Consider the following 18628-nt stretch of genomic DNA (forward strand, 5'->3'; position numbering starts at 1 on the left):
CTGCTAATTTGTCCAATTTACCTTCCAATATAATTACTACATTGCCTGTTACTTGTTTAGGCCAACCTAAAAATTGAAGGCTATTGCCTGTTTCCTCTAACTTTGCTTCAAGTACCAGTCTGTCTATTATTTGTTACTAATTAACATTTAGTTAAAATGTATTGTACCTTTAGGACTGTTGTATGTATGGTCATTGACTGGACCGTTGAAATCTTTAGGAGGTGTACCATCTTTAATTGACCAATCGAAATCGTCACTATCTACCTGGGACCAGCCACAGAGCCCAGATTCAAAACTACAAGTAGAGGCTGCCGAAACAAGGAGGATGAAATGTTAAAACACATTTGTAAGATTTGAATGAGATATTTTTCTATCAAATAAACAATACTGATAATCATAGGTTGAGTTAATTTTTATTTCTAAAGGTTGTTAAATTGCATGGCTAACATTTTCTTATAATGTAGTAAAAAATCATCAATAGCACAAATAAAAATAATGCATAATTATAAATTATTATGATAAATGATATATAAACTGCATAATCATCATTTTCTATGTCTGTTAAAATTATCAACATCCTGCAGCAGGGCTTTCTGTACTGTGAAAAAAAGGATTTGCCAAATAGTTAATATTGAGAAAAATAGTACAGTATAAACTTACGACACTCTTCTTCATCTGATCCATCATAACAATCATGTTTGAAATCACAGAAGTCTGTGTATGGTAGACATGTGCCATTCTTACATGGTTGGTATCCAGCGGTACAGTTAGGACCACCTGAAGGTAAATATGCATATTTATAAGATGACTCTCTGCATTTTTTCCAGCTACTTAAGTGGAAATCATGCTAAGTGTTGCTGCTGGTAATCAGCGCAGGAGCAAGCAACCCCACCAGGTACCCATTTATATTCCTGGGTGGAGAGAAGCAATGCAGATAAAGTGTTGCTCAAGAACACAAGCGAAATGCACAGCGAGGGATTAAAACCCCGACCTCGAGGTTGGGAAACCAAACCGTTCCCGCTGCGCCAAACCGTTTCTACAATGATGGGCTAATAGTTTTCTCTACTTGTTTTCGCAACATCTCATCATTATATCTTTATTTAGTTCTGTGACATAAAGGCATTCTTAACTGTTAAAGGACCACAAAAAAAAAAAAAAAAAAAAAAAAAAAAAAAAAATTCAAAGTGAAATATAAATAGCATGCATTAGCCAGTTTATCAGAATAATTACGAAAATATGTCTTGGGGTTGAACCTCATTGGGTAGATATTCATTTTACCATTGAATCATTATTAAAAAGCTCTAAAAGAAATCAAAACATTATTTCTCACTTGTTGGAGTAATGGTTATTGGAAGCGTGTTTGTTGGATCCAAGCTGCAGTCGGGTGTGAATGATATGTCGTCGATAGCGATATCATCTTCAAATCGGCCAGGACCACCAACACCTTCAATCACAACCTAGTGAATTTTAAAAAAAAATACTTAACCATCAGTTACACTCTCTAAAGAATATAGTATTAGATTTTATATTATTTTTATACTTTTGTATTGATTTTTGAGCAAACAGGTCAAGAAATGGCAATAACAAACTTAATCAATGTTATACTCATGGTGACAATTCTTTTCATGAGACAAACCTACAGACAGTAAGTCTCATTAGAGGCCTAGAGAGTGTAGTTGTTGTTGGTTGTAAGAAACTCGACAGTGATTAAGTTCACTTTTGGGTTGTCTTGTCTCATATTGTCTGTGCTTGTTCTTTACTGTTTCTTTTATTGTCAATTTTAATGTTTTGAGACGAATAAAGGGAAAAAAATCCTGAAAAAATTGACAGGAATTAAATTTTAAAAAAAACCATGGAATTGGCAGGAAAGCATCTTAACTGCTTAAATGCCGCTGAAATGTTTGATCATACTTGTGTATAATCTAACAAATCATGTTGGAGCTATTAAACAAATCTATTCAATCATAATAAAGTTTGATAAAACGTTTTTATTATAGTATAGTATTCTTTGCAATTATACCTGGAATTTTGTACCCATTGTGAAATCAACTTCTGCCCTCAGCCATGCATCTCCCTGCGATCCTGTCATGCTCCACATACTGGTTGGGAAGTCTGTTTGTGACGTTCGCTTGTACACTGTCAGTCGGTTGACGTTTGATCCGTACATATGATAGTAGAAACGCATCTGAAAGTATAAAAAAAAATACATTATGTATTCTCATCAAAAATATATAATTATGCTATTGACTTTTTGACATGCTGAGATCATGTAGTTTTTATAAGCTAGCACCATGCTGAGAACTTATGTTGATTTTATTTGTTTGTGCATCTATATTTTGCCTCTAGTAACTTGCAATCCATATTCTCTCACCTTTGTAACTGTTGCCTTTTTGTGCAACCGTCTCAGGGCACTGACTGAGAGCATTACATTTTAAAGTAAATAAATTACACAAATCAGCAATGACGATTGGTTTATGCAGGTAACTATTCACAATAAAGACAGATGAAATCATCTATATATATTCATCCTCACACCCCCTCCCACACCTGAAACATTAAAATCTATATGCCTACGAGGATTATTATTTTAGAAGCACATTTAGTCAATGGTGAAAATATGATAATGATAACGACTCTATTGCTGAAAAAGAGAGAAAAAGGGCTCGATAAAAATAGTGGCGGATTCAAAATGATTGTTACTCACCAGACATGACTTCTCTGATGGTACTGGATCAAACACCTTACTACTCAGCCTAGCTTTCTCATCTGTGTTTGAAAACTCAGTTTCAAGGTACAAATATTTACCTACAAAAACAATATCATCATTCTTTACATTATTATAACTATCATAAGTAAATAAAATTTAAGCTTTATTATCCTTGCTATTAGGTTCAACTGATAATAAAGTTCAATAAGGATTCTCAGCACTTGGTAAACTATACAGTTATTAACACTATAAACAATATAAATATCAAATAGGAAATAAATATTTATAAATAAAGATCAAGGAATGTGCTTAGCAAAACAAATTGTAACTAAAATAAAAATTTAAATATCAAACATAATTTTTGATCTGAAATCTTTACTGAGTTTCTTCTTTTGTTGGTCCGTGCCTATGTTACATCTTTCGGTTTCAGAAATGGAGTTTCACTGGATTTGAACCCGAGTCCCTGAGATTAAAAACTCTGCATCTTAACCACCAATCTACTATGCCACTCCAATAACATTAATGCACTTTTGGAAATATTTGTACTGACCATATGGTGTATTGGTTGTATGGTCAACATCAGGTGCCTCTCCTTGACCGCCCACTTCACCAGATATCCAAGTCCAATCAAAGTCATCATCTGAATCTTGGCTCCAATTACACAATTCTGTTTCAAAGTCACATCTTTCTATGTATGCCGCTGGAAAATGGATTGAAATGAGCTAATGATTTATTCTTTCTGAGTTTTGGTAAGTTAATCTTACCACAGCATGCAGTGTTTGAAAAAAAAATATTACGTACACATTTCACAATGGATTTTTATTGGTCAACCTGACCAGGTACACAGCTAGTTTAACACGAAAGAAAAACCCAAGCTAAGGTGTAACAATTGTCATTTCTTTTTAATTCAAAATAATTCGTAAAATATCAACCCGAACAGCTGAATTAGTTTACCAGTTTACAATACATTATTAAAAACATCAGAAAATTTAAAAACTTTTGTGGGCCTTAATGCATCATTGTCAATAAGAGGATGGGTGATATACATACCACAACTCTGTTCATCTGATTTGTCACCACAATCATCACTATAGTCACACAGAAAACTGTTAGGCAGACAGTAGAGTCCATTGCTGCACTGGAATTCACATGGACCAACAAAATCACCCAATGAGCAACCTTCATATGTGATGTCATCAACAGCAATGATGTCAATTACATCTCCTAAGTAACCTTCAAAAGAAGTCTAAGAAAAAAGATGGAAATGTTCATTTACAAGTATCTGATTAAATAGGTTTGGGAACTATTGTGGCTATTTAAACACTTTCAGATTGTATATGTATAAGTTGTAGCAAATAAACACAAATCAATAGTGATGATGGTAGTGAGACACTTTTCCTGGAGATTGAAACTTACCATGAAATTCATATTGATTCTTCCTAGGCCTACTGAAGCCTTCTGCCACACGGTGCCTGTTTTACCAACTGGGTACCACACATAGTAAGAGTTGCTAACATCACTGGCATCCAATACCTGAATATTGAATTCAAAGTCATCCGTAGTCACCTGCAATAAAAAAAAAAAGAAGGAAAACAAATTCAAAACTACTACACAGGGCTCAAAACTCAAAACTAAAGATGAGATCATGTAATAACCCAACATTGAATATAGATGCTAATATGTGGTTCTTACCGAGTAGATATACCAGAAGGTCAGCATACAATCTTCACTACTGCCAGGTAGGACAGGTGAGCGCAGGTAAGCTGACGCCATAAATATACCATTGCCGGGAGCGACCTTCATATAGTGCCCTGTGGAACAAGATTGTCAACCAATGAATATAAAGTTTAGTGCAAAACAAAGTCTTTATGTCATGTTAATATTAAATTTAAAAATGAAATAATTTTATGCACAGCAGTGAACAAATGAAGATGCAAAATCACACTTGGATTATATGTTGATTTTAATCTAATCACAAAATAGACAAGTTTTTTTTAACACTACAAGTTACTAATGTTTCACCTACCACTAAAACTACCGGTGGTATGGTCTGTAGAGGGTGCTTCAGTGTCTCCACCTAGTTGAAACTGCCATTCGTAATATCCAGTGCTGACATCAGCGTAACCACACATTCCACTCTCAAAATCACATGGACCTGAAAATTACAAAGGCAATTTTATTGAGTAGTCTGAATAAAGATCACACATACAGAAGTGATGTTCCTAGATGTAACTTGCTAGACAGAATGGGAACTAAGTGCATTGTGGCTACTTAAGCACTTTTAAATTATATACTATGTTTACCAGTCGAACACAAATCAATGGTGAAGTTAGTAGAAAGAAACCTGGATAAACTGATATACGCTCCTCAATTGACTGCTTACAGGTATATGTATTCATCAAATAGACAATATATGTTAACTAAAGTATTAGTAACAATTAGGAGACGACTTCAGAAGAACACTAACCACACACGGCCTCATCAGATTTGTCTGAACAATCAACATTCCAATCACAGATTTGACCAGTAAAGATACATTCTCCACTTCCGCACTGCCATCGTCCGGAGCCACAAGGTCCTATCGTTGGTCCCGTAGGAACTGCCAGCGTTGTCATGATTGGTAAAGACCCTTCAAAGTTGAATAAGTGAAAATTTATTATAAAATATAAAATGAAATTTGGTATTGGTTTTTGAGTATATTATGATAATGATTGAGTATTTAATTATTCATTATTTCAATTTTTATCAAGAAGAGTATCAGGAATCATTCTGGATGATATTCTAATTAAGAACAAAATATTACATAAATTTGAAATCTCTTATTAGAGTTTTTGGAGTGCATGCTGCATTACATAAATAATATAGTAAATAGACCACTTGGTTGTTATAAACTGACTGCTTGTATATAAAATTAATTACAATAGATATACATGACATAAAAATCAAGCAAACAAGTAGCTTTCCTCCTGCAGTATAGCAACAGAGCTGCAGTTGATAGTATAAAGGAGGAAGATATACATACATCCCAAATAAAACCTACCGGACGCTCTCTGACAACCAGGAGTAAATGAAGTATCATCAATGGCTATGTCCCCATTGGGTCCATTACCTCGGATACCTTCAAATACAATCTGCAAAGAACAGGCCAAAATTGTTCAAGGCTTTAATGCTACAAAGCTTAAAAACAAATTTTGTAATATACAATAAATTAGTTTAAGCCGAAGCCCAAGGATATGCTAAACAGCGGACTAGATCGCGTTTCTATGTGACATATCCCTTTACAAGGCAAACATAGACATAAGATGCTCTACATTAACTATATATTGGGCAAATCTGCAGAGATATTGGTTAAAATACTTACCTGGTAAACCTCAAGGGCTTTTTTTGCCATTGGGGGAGTTTATTAAAAAATGCCAATAGTTAGTTTATCCAGATATCACAAAATAGATTTGTAATATTTACAAATTAGATTATTTTTCCTGCAGCATTAGACATGCAGTAAACGTTTCAGAGACCATTGTCTCTTACATTTTTTTTTCATATCAAAGGCAATAGAATATTGGAACAATCAAACCAATAAATTTTATAATTATATCAATTTAACACAATTTTAGAAGACACTGTCATTTTTTTTCATAATTCAAGTGCAGCTGAATGAAGCTCGGACAGTGAAACATAGTTAATAAGTCACTTTGATGACCTGGCATTACCTGGAAGTCATTGTTACTCCTTAGGTCAAGGTCAACTCTTTCCCAGTAGTCTCCAACATGTCCAGACCGTGACCACAGTAGGGTCACTGGTCCGTTGACGGCGTTTCGGCTATACACATTCAAGGTATCAATGTTCTCACCGTACATATGGAACCAGAAACGGAACTGAAGAAGAAAACATTTATAATTTTCATCATACCTTAATAAGTCTTTAAACATAATTCTTCATAAAAAAGAGCAGACAAGATTACCCAAACCACTACCAAGAATGGAAACTGGCTGGCGCTGTTCCCAAACTAAAATTTTGTGATGCGAGTTAATTGACCAGGAATTGCAACATTTTGATCAATTATGGTGCATCATATTTTGAATTTTCAGGCTGTGTGCCTTAATGCTGTTGAAAGCTTCCCAACACAGTTCATTTATTATCATTTCGATTATGAGCAACTTGAGGTTTTACATTAGCAGAAATTTTAAGGAAAATATTGAATGTATAATAATGCAAAATTCTCACATGGCAATTTCCAGGATTTTGTACTCTCTTGTAGATAGGACTGGCAAGTTTGGCTCTGTCACCTTTGACCCTTGGAGAGCTGGCATCGGTGTAGAGGTAAAAACCTGCAGGAAAGTGAAAAAAGCATTTTACACATGCTGTTACTATCCCATTTACCAGCAAACCCTTTAAAAGTGCATTTTGACAGGTTGGTGAACCACGTATTGCCAGATTCTTATCTCAATAATTCAATACCTCTACTTAAGAGTCTTTATCACAACAGGCATTGCTATTTGTCAATAAATTACCAGTATAGTATTTAAAAACTAGGCTGGTAAATTTTAAAAACCTGTTGTTCATAAAAGTTAGGCATTTTTATTACCTTAGTTGTAATTTAAAATAAAAATCATAATAGATATGTTTTTGAATTTCAAAAATTAATGACTTGTGTTAGAAGTTGCAACATAGTTTCTGATTTAACTGTGCTGTATTTTTATAAACTATTCACAGCTAATTAGCTTCACTGTTAATCTTGTTACAAAATTCCCTGAAGCAGTAATTAATAGAGATTAGAAGAGATCGGCAAAATCTGGTTCAAAAATTGAAAATTTGATAAATGGGGAAGTTTCATAAACTACTTAATGTCATTATTATAACATTAAATTTTTGCATTTTTCTCTAGAGGTCTGAAATTCCATATTTGCTGAGTTGAACCCTCTTTTAAAAAGTCTTGAAGGAGAACTCACCAGATGATGTTCCAACTGTGTGATCTCTGAGTGGTCCAGTGGCAAGGCCATCATCTGAAACACCCCTAGTTCTTGACCAATCAAATTCATCGGTTTTCAGTTGTGTCCAATCACAGAAACCACGCTCAAAGTTACATCTGTCATAATTGGCTAAATAAGAAATAAAATCATCTATAATTATAGTCAAAGATTTTTAAAAATGTTATACATATTCTTATCTTACCTCTTATCACTCGCTTCACATCGGGAGATTAAGGCCTCATAAATCACTTCCTTCCACTCCTTCCTGGCTACTACTGCAGCATCCTTCCAGCGGCTGTCCTCATTTATACTTATTACTACATGCAATGTTTAAGACAAATATACAAAATGAGGTGCACATAGTTAAAATTCCTGCTGAGTATATATTGAGGGCACTGGAAATAAGTTTTAACTTTCTTGTGTTATCCTCGGAATTCTGTTTTATCATGTTGTTGTATTGTATTGTACTGTATGAGTCAATCAATCATTCATTAGCATAATTTATCAAATACGTACTACAGAGACTTGAAGCCTCATCAGAATAGTCACCGCAGTCATCAGAGAAATCGCATACATGAGTCTCATCAATACAAGCCTGCCTAGTACACAGGAATTGATTGCTTGAACAAGTTCCATCACCAACGGCTGAAATAAAACACATACTAAATAATAATAATTATTATTATTTTCATTGAATTCAATGTTTTGAAATCAAAATTTTAGTTTAGTTAAAATTTAATTCAAGTTTCAATATTAATGAATTAAAATTATGCAAAATGATGCTTGATGTCACATGATTAAATGATTTTGTGAGACTATGTGGAATAAAAACCATAGTAAGTCAGGCATAGGCGACACAGATCTCTCCACGCACACACACACTCAAGTGCACCTTGATAAATATTTATAATTTTCTTTTGCCAACTCACCTGGAAGTGCACATCTAGAAAATGATATATCATCAATGGCTATATCACCTAAGGTATCAAAGCTCCTCTCAGCTTGGATCCAAACCTGTAAGGTAATGGATAAGTTCAAGTCAACACATACAAGAGCTACATAATTTTAGTGACTTTATGGCTGTATTCGACTGGTTCGTTTCGTTGACGATTTTTTTAAATCATTATTATTTTCATTCAGCTGGTTCGTAAAATAGGCTTAATTGACAACAGAAATTAACGTAAATCAGAGTGTGTTAATTTGCAATAAGTTACCCATGTGACCAAATATGGCTGATTGGTACAGCTTAGCAACAACATTTGTGTAATTATAATCTAGATTAAATTTTGGAAAAAATTAATCATATAATATTTACCAACATAAAGTTAAAAAAGAATTGTAGGCTAACAGAATACAAAAACTGTATGAAAACATTTTTTACGAAAAACCCATACTGCCACAAGCCAAAGCAACCTTGATTATGCTAGCGCGTATCGCGTAGCATTTACCAGTTTTTCATTCAGCCGTCTTTAAATAAGATATCACCACTGTGCAGACAGCCGTGTTTTAACGAAGAACGACCTGTCGAATACGGACAATAACATAAGTAGCATTCTGGTGTATTGAGTAAAAGTTCAAAATAGAACAAAATGGTTGCACCTAATAAAAGTGCAACCTCATGCCATGGTAGAGGTGTAGACTGGAAAGGGGTTAAGAACAAAACATTGTTATTAATAACTTCAATAATAAAAACCACATGTGTATAGCCCCTTGGAACATAAACCTAACATTAAAATAATTTATGAGTTATTAAAATAAATAAAAGTTTTATAACAAATATACACATATTTTCTGATATATTGAATGTATGAAACTTAATGATATGGCGTAAAATTGGTTTGTGTTATAATTGCACAAAATATCACTATCTTTATTATTTTACACGTGAAAGACTAAAAAATGTGTAAACAAAGTCTGTACACTTTACCCTGAATGTTCCTGTTATTCTTCCAAGTGGGGCAGAGGCTAGGTTCCACCTATCACCCTGATCACCGCTAATCTGCCACGGAACTAGAAGATAGTATTGTTCATCCAAGTAGACGCGTAGGGTACCGATGGGGTCGCCTTTCATGTGGTACCAGAACTGGGCTTGACAGCTGGCAGCTGAGTTGTGGTATTCTGGGGCATACAAGGAGGCGTAGGCAGAGCTTGCACCATTTCCAGCAGCTACGTACAGGTACCAGCCTGAATAATGAATTTATTGGAATCAGTAACATCAAAATTAAGAATAATCATATTGCTTTATTAATTTGTAAAATGGTACATACATTCATTTTTTTCTTGATAATGACCAAATAGATCGAAACTTTGAATCTTAAAATGTCTCTGTTTCCTTTCAGAGTTACTGTCTTTTTGTTTTAAATACATATGGTACATATTAAAGCAAAAATATCCAAAATCATATAGCAGTAATAGTCTCATGTGTTTGTATGATCAATGATTCAATAAGTGGATATCATCGAGAATGTATGTTGTATTAGAGAATGCATCATTTAGGATTTTTATCATGCACAGGTGAATTAATGAATGAATTAATGTTTTGGGTTTATCGCTCTGGTGAATTTTATCTTGTATGCCTGCCGTTTAAGCAATAAGACAAATATATTCACCTTCAAACATTTAACAAATTTAGGAAAATTTTTTAACGATTATTTATTGATAAATCATGGATTTCAGACAAATTTAAGCTGATTTTTTTTTTTTTTTTTTTTGCCGAAGCAAGTTTAACAAATCCAGCCATAGCTTATTACCTGAAGCAGTTAGCAAAGTGTGATCGTAAGCTGGGCCTGTGTTCTCTGTTGGTGTAGCACCTCTGTATCTCTGCCAGTAGAATTCACTGTCACTACTCTGACCCCAGTTGCACTGGTCCACTTCAAATGTACATATATGGCCTAGAATTTAAAAGGTTACAAATATGATAATACAGGTGGTAAGCTTTCTGCCACAACTTTGATATGATCTTACATGAAAAGAAATTGAGGATGATAACAAAGTTCTTATAACCTATACAAAGATGTATGTTCACTAAATAACAGAATATATATTATATTATATTATATATATTATATTATATTATGTTAACCACCAAAATGTAAGTCAATTAAGTTTTTTACAAAACATGATCAATGTTCAGCATGTACTTATTAAGTATATTCTTCATAAAATTACATAAATCAATCGTGATGTTGGTAGTCTATGAGTGAGATACTTTACCTGGATAAACCGACTAATCACCATTGTTCCCAAACGAAACACCCCTTCGAAATAAATGGAACAGTCTGACCCAGGGCCCCATGTACGCCATGTCTCCCTAACAAATGTCCTCATTCACTAAAGATCCAAAAGATCACGGAGAGGGTAGGAAGGGAGGGAAGGTTATCCAGGTAAGTATCTCACTCATAGACTACCAACATCACGATTGATTTGTGTAGTCTATTTCGTGAATACTTACCTGGATAAACCGACTAATTGCCAGATTAGCAGAGTAAAAAAGGAGGCTGGCGTGATCAGAAACCAGAAAACTTACCTACAGAGACGGCTTCAGGACAGCAGCCGCCACAGACGCCTGGGTCGAGTTGGGAAAATAGGCACGTGAAAGTAAGCAACCTTGAGGTCTATAATAGCGCCCCAGACCCCGGGCATGAGCCCTTGGAGGATAAGTGCGAGAGTGTCCATGCGGAATTTTTGCGGTCTGATCCATTGGTTCAGCCGCCGCAGATTTAGAATAGGGCGCCACCCGCCTGATGATTTTTCTGCCAGGAAGAGTGTGGAAACGAACCCCTTGTCTTCGGTAGTCAGGAAAACTTCGACCACGGCACCCTTCATAAAGTCTTTTACCCCTGAAAACAGGGCTTCCCTCTTCTCGGGGGAGGCTGGAATTGGCGTGCTCATCCCTCCGTACGCAACTGGAGGGGAAGTAAACTCTATCTGGTATCCACGGGAAATTGTCTGCAGGGTCCAGCTGTTTGGAGCCAGCCGTTCCCATTCGTGGGTGAAAAACATCAGCCTCCCCCCTACCGGACCGGCTCCTACTGAGGAACCGGTCACCCACCATGAATATCAGAAACGGGGCCCACCCCTCCCCCGCCGCCGTGCCCTGTCGGCTGGAGGGCCAGTCCAGGCGAATTGTGGGTTGGTGGCGGGAGCAGGAGCAGGGGAGACAGCGGCTGCAGGCTGCGGCAAAGGGAGGGGATGCGACTGAGGCTGCTGCTGAGGCTGGCGTCTCGCGTACGCCTAGCACTGGGAGCGAGCCGACCGACGATCACGCCGCAGGAACTTAGCCCTTGTCTGACGCCGCGCTTCTAACTCTCTCGCCCAGGCCTCATCCTTGGCAGCAAACTGGCCAAAGAAGGGGTCCTCTGCCCCAAAAGAGGGGCAGTTCAAAAACCGGTCAAAGTGACTGGGACTGACCGAGGTAGCCCGGAGAACATTAGCCCTCCAGGCGGCCCCGGCAGCCTGGGCAATGGCACAGAACTGGTCAGAAATAAGGCCAACACCCTCCCGAAGGAGAGCAATGGCGTCAGGGACCAGAGTTGGATTCGCGTCGGCATCAGACAAAAAGGACAGAGCAAAGCCAGCCCCATTCACGGCGCGAATGCCCTCCCGTGCCGCGCGGTCCACAAAGGACAAAGCCTCCTCGGCCGTGCCCTGTGCTTTGTTCGAAAACAAAGTCTTAGAAGCTGAAGAGAGCTTCTGGTCTTCTCGCAATCTGCCCTTGGCAGCGCGAAGAATGGGTGGTGCCTGAATGAACAGCATAAAATGGTCCTTGGGGACCGGAAAAGCGGCTGTAAGGCGCCGCTGCGCGGCAACCGGCTTAGATTTCACTTGCGAATTCAAGCGGAGATTAAGGTCCGGGTGGAGACCCACAACCGGGACAGGATGAGCGGGACGCACAGGAGCTGGCGGCCCCCACAGGCCTGCCCCCCAAACCACCCCGGTAAGGAGTCTCAAACCAGACACCTAAATGGTCAAGAATGGGTGGCATCGCCCGGGCCACGAGCTGAGAAAGATCGGGGCCGAGAATAACATCCTCAGCCTCTGAATCAGGCTCGGACAAATCGTCCATAGGCGACTCGCCACCCACCCGGACCCCTTCCCCAGGGACAGGAGGGTCGGAGACTGGGGGAATGGACAGGACAGGCAAAGCCGAAACGACCTTCATCCCGGCAAAAACCTCCCTAGCAACACGGCCCACCTGCTCTGAAATCAAGGAAACCAATGTCGGGTCCAGTGGGGCAAAAGGCGAGGGATCTGACGAGGCCGACGGACCCTCCAACGGCGTGGGAGAAGCGTCCGACGCTGCAACAACCCCCAATGCAGCTGGCAACGAACTCTGAGAATGAGGGGCAGCCTGAGCTGCCCAATCAAGAGCCGCCGCAAACTTAGTAGGGGGCCAGCGCGCGCAAACCTTGAGTGCCTATCGAGCTTGACACTCGGTTTGGAGCCCTCACACGCCGAGCACAACGACTTGTGCGCAGACATAGCGGAAGAGACTACCGAGAGCTACAAAAAAGGATATGTCATAAATCAACTTCTTGAACAAAATCCAAGGCAGAAAAATAAAATTCCAGAATCCAGCAACTTCTTGAAAATAAAATCCAAGGCAGAAAAGTAAAACACAGAATCGAAAAACTTCTTATCGCAGTATCGCGAACACGAACCGCTAACTCTATGATAGAGCACTCTGAAGGAGGTTCACTTTCCAATGAAGGTCAAAAAGGGAATGAGGACGTTTGTTAGGGAGACGGTTCGTACATGGCGCCCTGGGTCAGACTGTTCCATTTATTTCGAAGGGGTGTTCCATTTGGGAACAATGGCAATTAGTCGGTTTATCCAGGTAAGTATTGACGAAATAGACATAATGATATTATAATGGCATTGCAAATTTAGCCTACTGGGCTTCACATAGACTGATTATCTAATATAGTGACAGCCTTGCAGGCCACCTTTACGTGAGTATCTTCGATTTGAATTAACCAATCATGTGTCTGCCTAAACTTACCACAATCCACTTCATCAGCACTGTTGCCGCAGTCATTGACAAAATCACACACTTGGTAGCTTGGGATACACAACTCAGTTCCATCATTGCAAACAAAATCACAAGCAGATGGCGGATCTGAAAAAAATAAGTATCATCTAACGTTAATGCAACTACCGGTAACATAGAATAAAATTAGCTCCAAATAAAAGAAGCTCATATATAAAAAAAAAAAAAAAACAATGAAAAAACGGTGTACAATCATTGAAGAATAATGCCATGAATAATATAAATTGAAACGTAACAGAAGAGGAATCTGACAACATCATCCACTGGGACTTGAACCTGGGACCTTTTGCATGTACATGGCGAAGGTAGTAATCACTTGACCACGAAGCCACTGTATTTAAATCATATCAAGCATAGCTCATCAATGACAAGTTCTTTTATTTCAATTGCATGAATAAAATGTCGATGGCGGGATTCGAACCTGCAACCTCTCGCTGTCAAGGTGAGTATCATACCCATTAGACCACAGAGTTCTAATCCCCAGGCACTTTCTCTCATACAGCTGACTGAAACTGTAGCACACTTCATTTGATTTAAGCAAAAAAAATAATAATTTTAATCTGCCACAATGCGGTTAAAACATACATGGATAGACCTACACTTAGGCATAAATAGGTATAGTACAACTGTTAATGTGGACCCTTGTTTTCGAATTCCAAATATTAGATATTAAACTTCAGCATTTATTGCTTTATCTGAGTATTCACGAAATAGACTATTAAAGTAGAATGTTACTCAACAATAAGCAACATTAACAGTTTATCTTCATTCCAAATGAATTTGTTCAAAGGAAGGTATAGTACAAATTAGTTGGTCTTATTTATTTCATGTATTATATTTTAGTTATCCTGAGTTTACAATCCTCTTGAAAATGTAATTTCATTTCACAGCATTATATTTGTTAGATTTCCTCCTCAGAAATGTATTAAATTGGCCTTTGACCCCTGACCCTACAAGGGTACCCAGCCAACCTGCCCCATCTCCACCTCACCCTAGCTTTAGTGTGTCAATTCAAGTTATTTTCCCCCTAAAATAAAAAATGGAATCTCCACAAATAATATTAATAACAATGACTGTAAAATTTACATGAGTTGTGAAAAATAAAAATGCCATTCAACCAAACATTGTTATGATAGCACATGATACAATGTGCAATGCATTATCTTTTGAAATAATGCATACAAATTAATCAATACTGTAAAGTATCGATTAACATATTGCTGGCACGATTTTCATTACACTTACTTGATAAATTCATCCTGAAGCATTATTTTCACACTCTGAATTGCTGAAGCTTTTTAATTGTGCAGTGTTTCCTTCTGATAAGTTTTTACACTACAATTTTAGTCAATTTTTGCTTTATTTATGGCAGACTGATCACATAGGTATACCTCTATGGACAGATCTATACAGTGTTACACAGCAAACTTTATTTAAGTAAAAAAACTATGAAAATCTACATCTGGCACAATGTGATTAAAACGTACATGGATAGGCCTACATGTATTTTAAACTTTTTAAATGTATTTTTAATTATATTTCATAGGATTAGGTTATTGTGAGGTAAGGTGGTCAACGCCATCCTCATTTTTGTGACCTCGGACCAATTATTTTTAAAAATTTAATTTGCAATCGACTGCTACTACCTGCTTTGTAAAACCTGTCGAAGTTGAGTCTTGTTGCAAGTCTTTAGAGCAGGACAGGTGCAGATCCAGAATTTTCAAACTGGGGGAACCAACTTCAGAATAGGTATGTGGGGAGGGATAGCAGCAGTGGTAATAAGAAAGGGACTGGAGCCTGAGGCCCTACAGTATATTTAAACATTTTGAATTTGTATTATATTATTTTCTTAATTCAAAACATGTAATGGCAAACCAGGGAGATGCACATCATGGCCCCTGTGTCCCCTTATTGGATCCAAACCTGCAGGATGCAACTGAATTGTCTAGCTAAGGGATAGACTTGGTTTGGGCATACTTATGTAGGCCTCCAGCGCTATAGGCCTAAACAAGTGAGCAGAGTTTAATTTCTTTGCAATTGTAGTTCTTTTTATTTATTACTGATCATTGTTCATATTCTACTTCCCGAAATAGATACCCAATAAAATATGGAGGCTTTTGGAAACACTGAAAACAAGCTACCTGGTGAGGTTGTGAATGGCTACAAAATACAAACAAGTCTGGGGGAAGGTGCATTTGGTAATGTATATAAAGTAGTGAAAGAAGAAAAGACATTTGCCTTAAAGAGAATTGAAAAGAGAGCCCAAGAACTTCCTTCTGTTTTGAATGAGATCCATTCTCTCCAAAATGCTGCACATGCGAATGTTGTGGAGTACATCAACAGCTTTGCTGATGGCTCTGCTTATTACATTGTCTTAGAATACTGCGACCATGGTTCATTAGACAAATACTTACAAAAACAAAAGCGCCTGGGTAAAGAGAAGCGTATGGGATTCATTCAAGACAAAGCGAATGGAATATCACATCTTCATTATCTGGGGATCATGCATCGAGATCTGAAGCCAGCCAACATTTTGATCAACAGCCAATGTGTTGCTAAGATTGCTGATTTTGGATTGGCTAAGATTTTTAATTCAGAGGCTACTGTGGAGAAATTGTACACGAATACACTGGTTGGCACGTATGCCTACATGGCTCCAGAGGTACTAAAATTATTTAGTAAGGGTGCTAAGCCTATGCCTAAAGACCATTACAATTTCCAAGCGGATATTTTCAGTATAGGACTGATATTTTGCAGTATTTTAGACGACGACTTAAAAATACATATCGAGACTAATTTGATTGGAGAAAAGTCGAACACAGAAGACGGGTATACGTTCAAGTTACCATCCAAGATTCCAGAGTCCATGAAAAAGCTTATCAACAGAATGCTTGAGAAAGATTACCACAAAAGACCAACGGCAAGAGAGGTCAAAGAAGAGTTAAGTAGCATGTTCCAATATCAGGAAGAGTTTGCTACCCCAATGTGAGAGGCTATGGTTTTGCAGCAGTCGATAACAATGAGACAAGGATTTTGCACAAAAGTCACATATGGGGCTCATCTGGTTTAACCCGTATAGTCCAGGTATTACCTCAATGCAAAATTATGTGTGTAGTTCTATTCTTCATCCTGACAGGTTATTAGTAATTTGAATATTATTAATTTTAATGATAAAATTTAACAATATTCTTCTTAAAACCTTATTACATTAGTGGTTGGTTTATGTCACATTAGTGGTTGAATTTTGTTACATTAGCTTATATGGTTGAACTTTGTTACATTATTGGTAAACATTACATTAATGGTTGAAGTATCACCCATTATTGAAATAATTAACCACTAATGTAACAACTACTTTTTAAATTAAAATTATTAAATATGATAAGTGATAAATATAACAATATTCTACTTAACACCTTATTATATTAGTGGTTGAATGTTCTTACATTAGTGGTTAATATTACATACATAATGGTTGAAGTATCACCCATTATTGAAATAATTAACCACCTAAATGTAACAATTAATTTTATAATTAAAATTATAAATTTTTATCTAATAATTCATAACTTCATAATTTTTTTAAATTAACAAATTATATAATTATAATATAATTATACAGATTCAGGTTTTGTTACATTAGTGGTTAATTTTGGCATTAATTAGCGAGGTACAGTACCATCTAAAAAAAAACCGACCTTTGCTCTAGGATGCCTATTGAATTCTTAAACTGTTAAATTTATATTTTGTTGAACATACACTTATTATAAAGTACTACAAAATTAATTAAAATTGTTAGTGTGAATATTAGTGTTGCCAGCTGAAGTTGTAATTTAAAGCCTTTTAAATTTATTGAATCCCTGGGGTTCTGGGTCAATTGAAAGTTGGTTCAGTGTGATACTCTCAGACTATAATGTAATAGAGCATTAAAATAATACTTTTGTTTCAACTCATGTTTCAAAAGTGGTTAATTTAGCTTGTTTTTAAATTAAGTTATCTTTTATAATAAGTATTTTGCTTTTAAGAATTTTTAATAAGTTTCATTTCTCTTACTATTGTTTTGATACTTTTGATTAAGGCATGTACTCTATTAGTTTTTTCATCACTCTTATTTTGGCTTTTATATTATTATTATATTATACGTTTTAGTTTAATTAATTAATCATATTTTAGTTGACGAAAGAGGGTTGAATGTAGCCTTAAAACAGTATCCAATAATTACTCAATCCCACAGATAACTACCATTATTGCACCAAAATCCCAGTCATTAAACCTTATCTTATGGTGTTGTTTAACACAATATGACATTTGTCGCTGATATACCTACAATTAATGTCCATGTCTCAAGAATGTTGACGTACTTAGATCACCATTATTTCATTGTTGTGTAAATAGTACCTATTAAAACAATTTTTCTATAATTCATTCAGTAGTACTTATAATCTAGTTACAGACACCATGCAATATTAAAGCTTGATAGTAAAACCTGTATTGTTTCTCTTGTATTTTACTGTGTACACATCCGCCTGAAGAGTGCGGTTGGCCCTGCCAACCATACGAAACAATGTTGTAGTGGAATTAAATAATATGAAGTAATCAAGTTTTGACACAGTTGACGTGCAATAGGAACATAATTTTATTTGGCAAGAATATTTTGTCCTGTCCTCAGGATTTTCTCAACGTGAATCAATAAGATGGTAAGCAGCATGTTCCCAGCGAAATATAAGTGAATGTCACAAACAGTTGACATATTATAGGAACATAATTTTATTTGGCACAAATATTTCGTCCTGTCCTCAGGACTTTCTCAAGGTGAATAAACTATGTTCCAGAAATATGTCAACCTGACATTTTATCATTGTCATCGCCTTCACAACTATCAATGTTCAAGAGGAATCTGCG

General features: G+C 36.6%; 2 protein-coding genes across 2 annotated transcripts in view; one reads left to right on the forward strand and one right to left on the reverse strand.

Moving 5' to 3' along the window:
- The window catches only part of LOC117107333 (MAM and LDL-receptor class A domain-containing protein 2-like), a 34673-nt gene extending 20876 nt beyond the window's left edge, over window positions 1-13797 (reverse strand). The window contains exons 1-20 of the mRNA XM_033248982.1: window positions 13679-13797; window positions 10428-10568; window positions 9605-9861; window positions 8607-8691; window positions 8194-8322; window positions 7657-7806; window positions 6932-7035; window positions 6418-6582; window positions 5748-5838; window positions 5175-5336; window positions 4734-4862; window positions 4400-4518; window positions 4124-4273; window positions 3758-3953; window positions 3258-3407; window positions 2705-2805; window positions 2021-2185; window positions 1331-1457; window positions 661-777; window positions 168-308 (exon numbers count right to left, since the gene is read on the reverse strand). Of these exons, the coding sequence (XP_033104873.1) occupies window positions 168-308; window positions 661-777; window positions 1331-1457; window positions 2021-2185; window positions 2705-2805; window positions 3258-3407; window positions 3758-3953; window positions 4124-4273; window positions 4400-4518; window positions 4734-4862; window positions 5175-5336; window positions 5748-5838; window positions 6418-6582; window positions 6932-7035; window positions 7657-7806; window positions 8194-8322; window positions 8607-8691; window positions 9605-9748 (2425 nt within the window). The 5' untranslated portion in view covers window positions 9749-9861; window positions 10428-10568; window positions 13679-13797. The remainder of the gene's footprint in view (window positions 1-167; window positions 309-660; window positions 778-1330; window positions 1458-2020; window positions 2186-2704; window positions 2806-3257; window positions 3408-3757; window positions 3954-4123; window positions 4274-4399; window positions 4519-4733; window positions 4863-5174; window positions 5337-5747; window positions 5839-6417; window positions 6583-6931; window positions 7036-7656; window positions 7807-8193; window positions 8323-8606; window positions 8692-9604; window positions 9862-10427; window positions 10569-13678) is intronic.
- Window positions 13798-15833: 2036 nt separating this feature from the next.
- LOC117107323 (serine/threonine-protein kinase Nek6-like) lies at window positions 15834-16715 on the forward strand. Its single transcript, XM_033248967.1, has one exon. It carries the CDS (start codon window positions 15834-15836, stop codon window positions 16713-16715), a length of 882 nt encoding a protein of 293 aa, XP_033104858.1.
- Window positions 16716-18628: the final 1913 nt, after the last annotated feature.

Source organism: Anneissia japonica, unplaced genomic scaffold (genome assembly GCF_011630105.1).
Source record: "Anneissia japonica isolate Jap-2015-1 unplaced genomic scaffold, ASM1163010v1 scaffold288075_len254835_cov185, whole genome shotgun sequence".
Lineage (NCBI taxonomy): Eukaryota > Metazoa > Echinodermata > Crinoidea > Comatulida > Comatulidae > Anneissia > Anneissia japonica.

Coding starts and splice junctions, on each gene's coding strand:
- LOC117107323 (XM_033248967.1), top strand. CDS start 15,834: ATGGAGGCTTTTGGAAACACTGAAAACAAGCTACCTGGTGAGGTTGTG.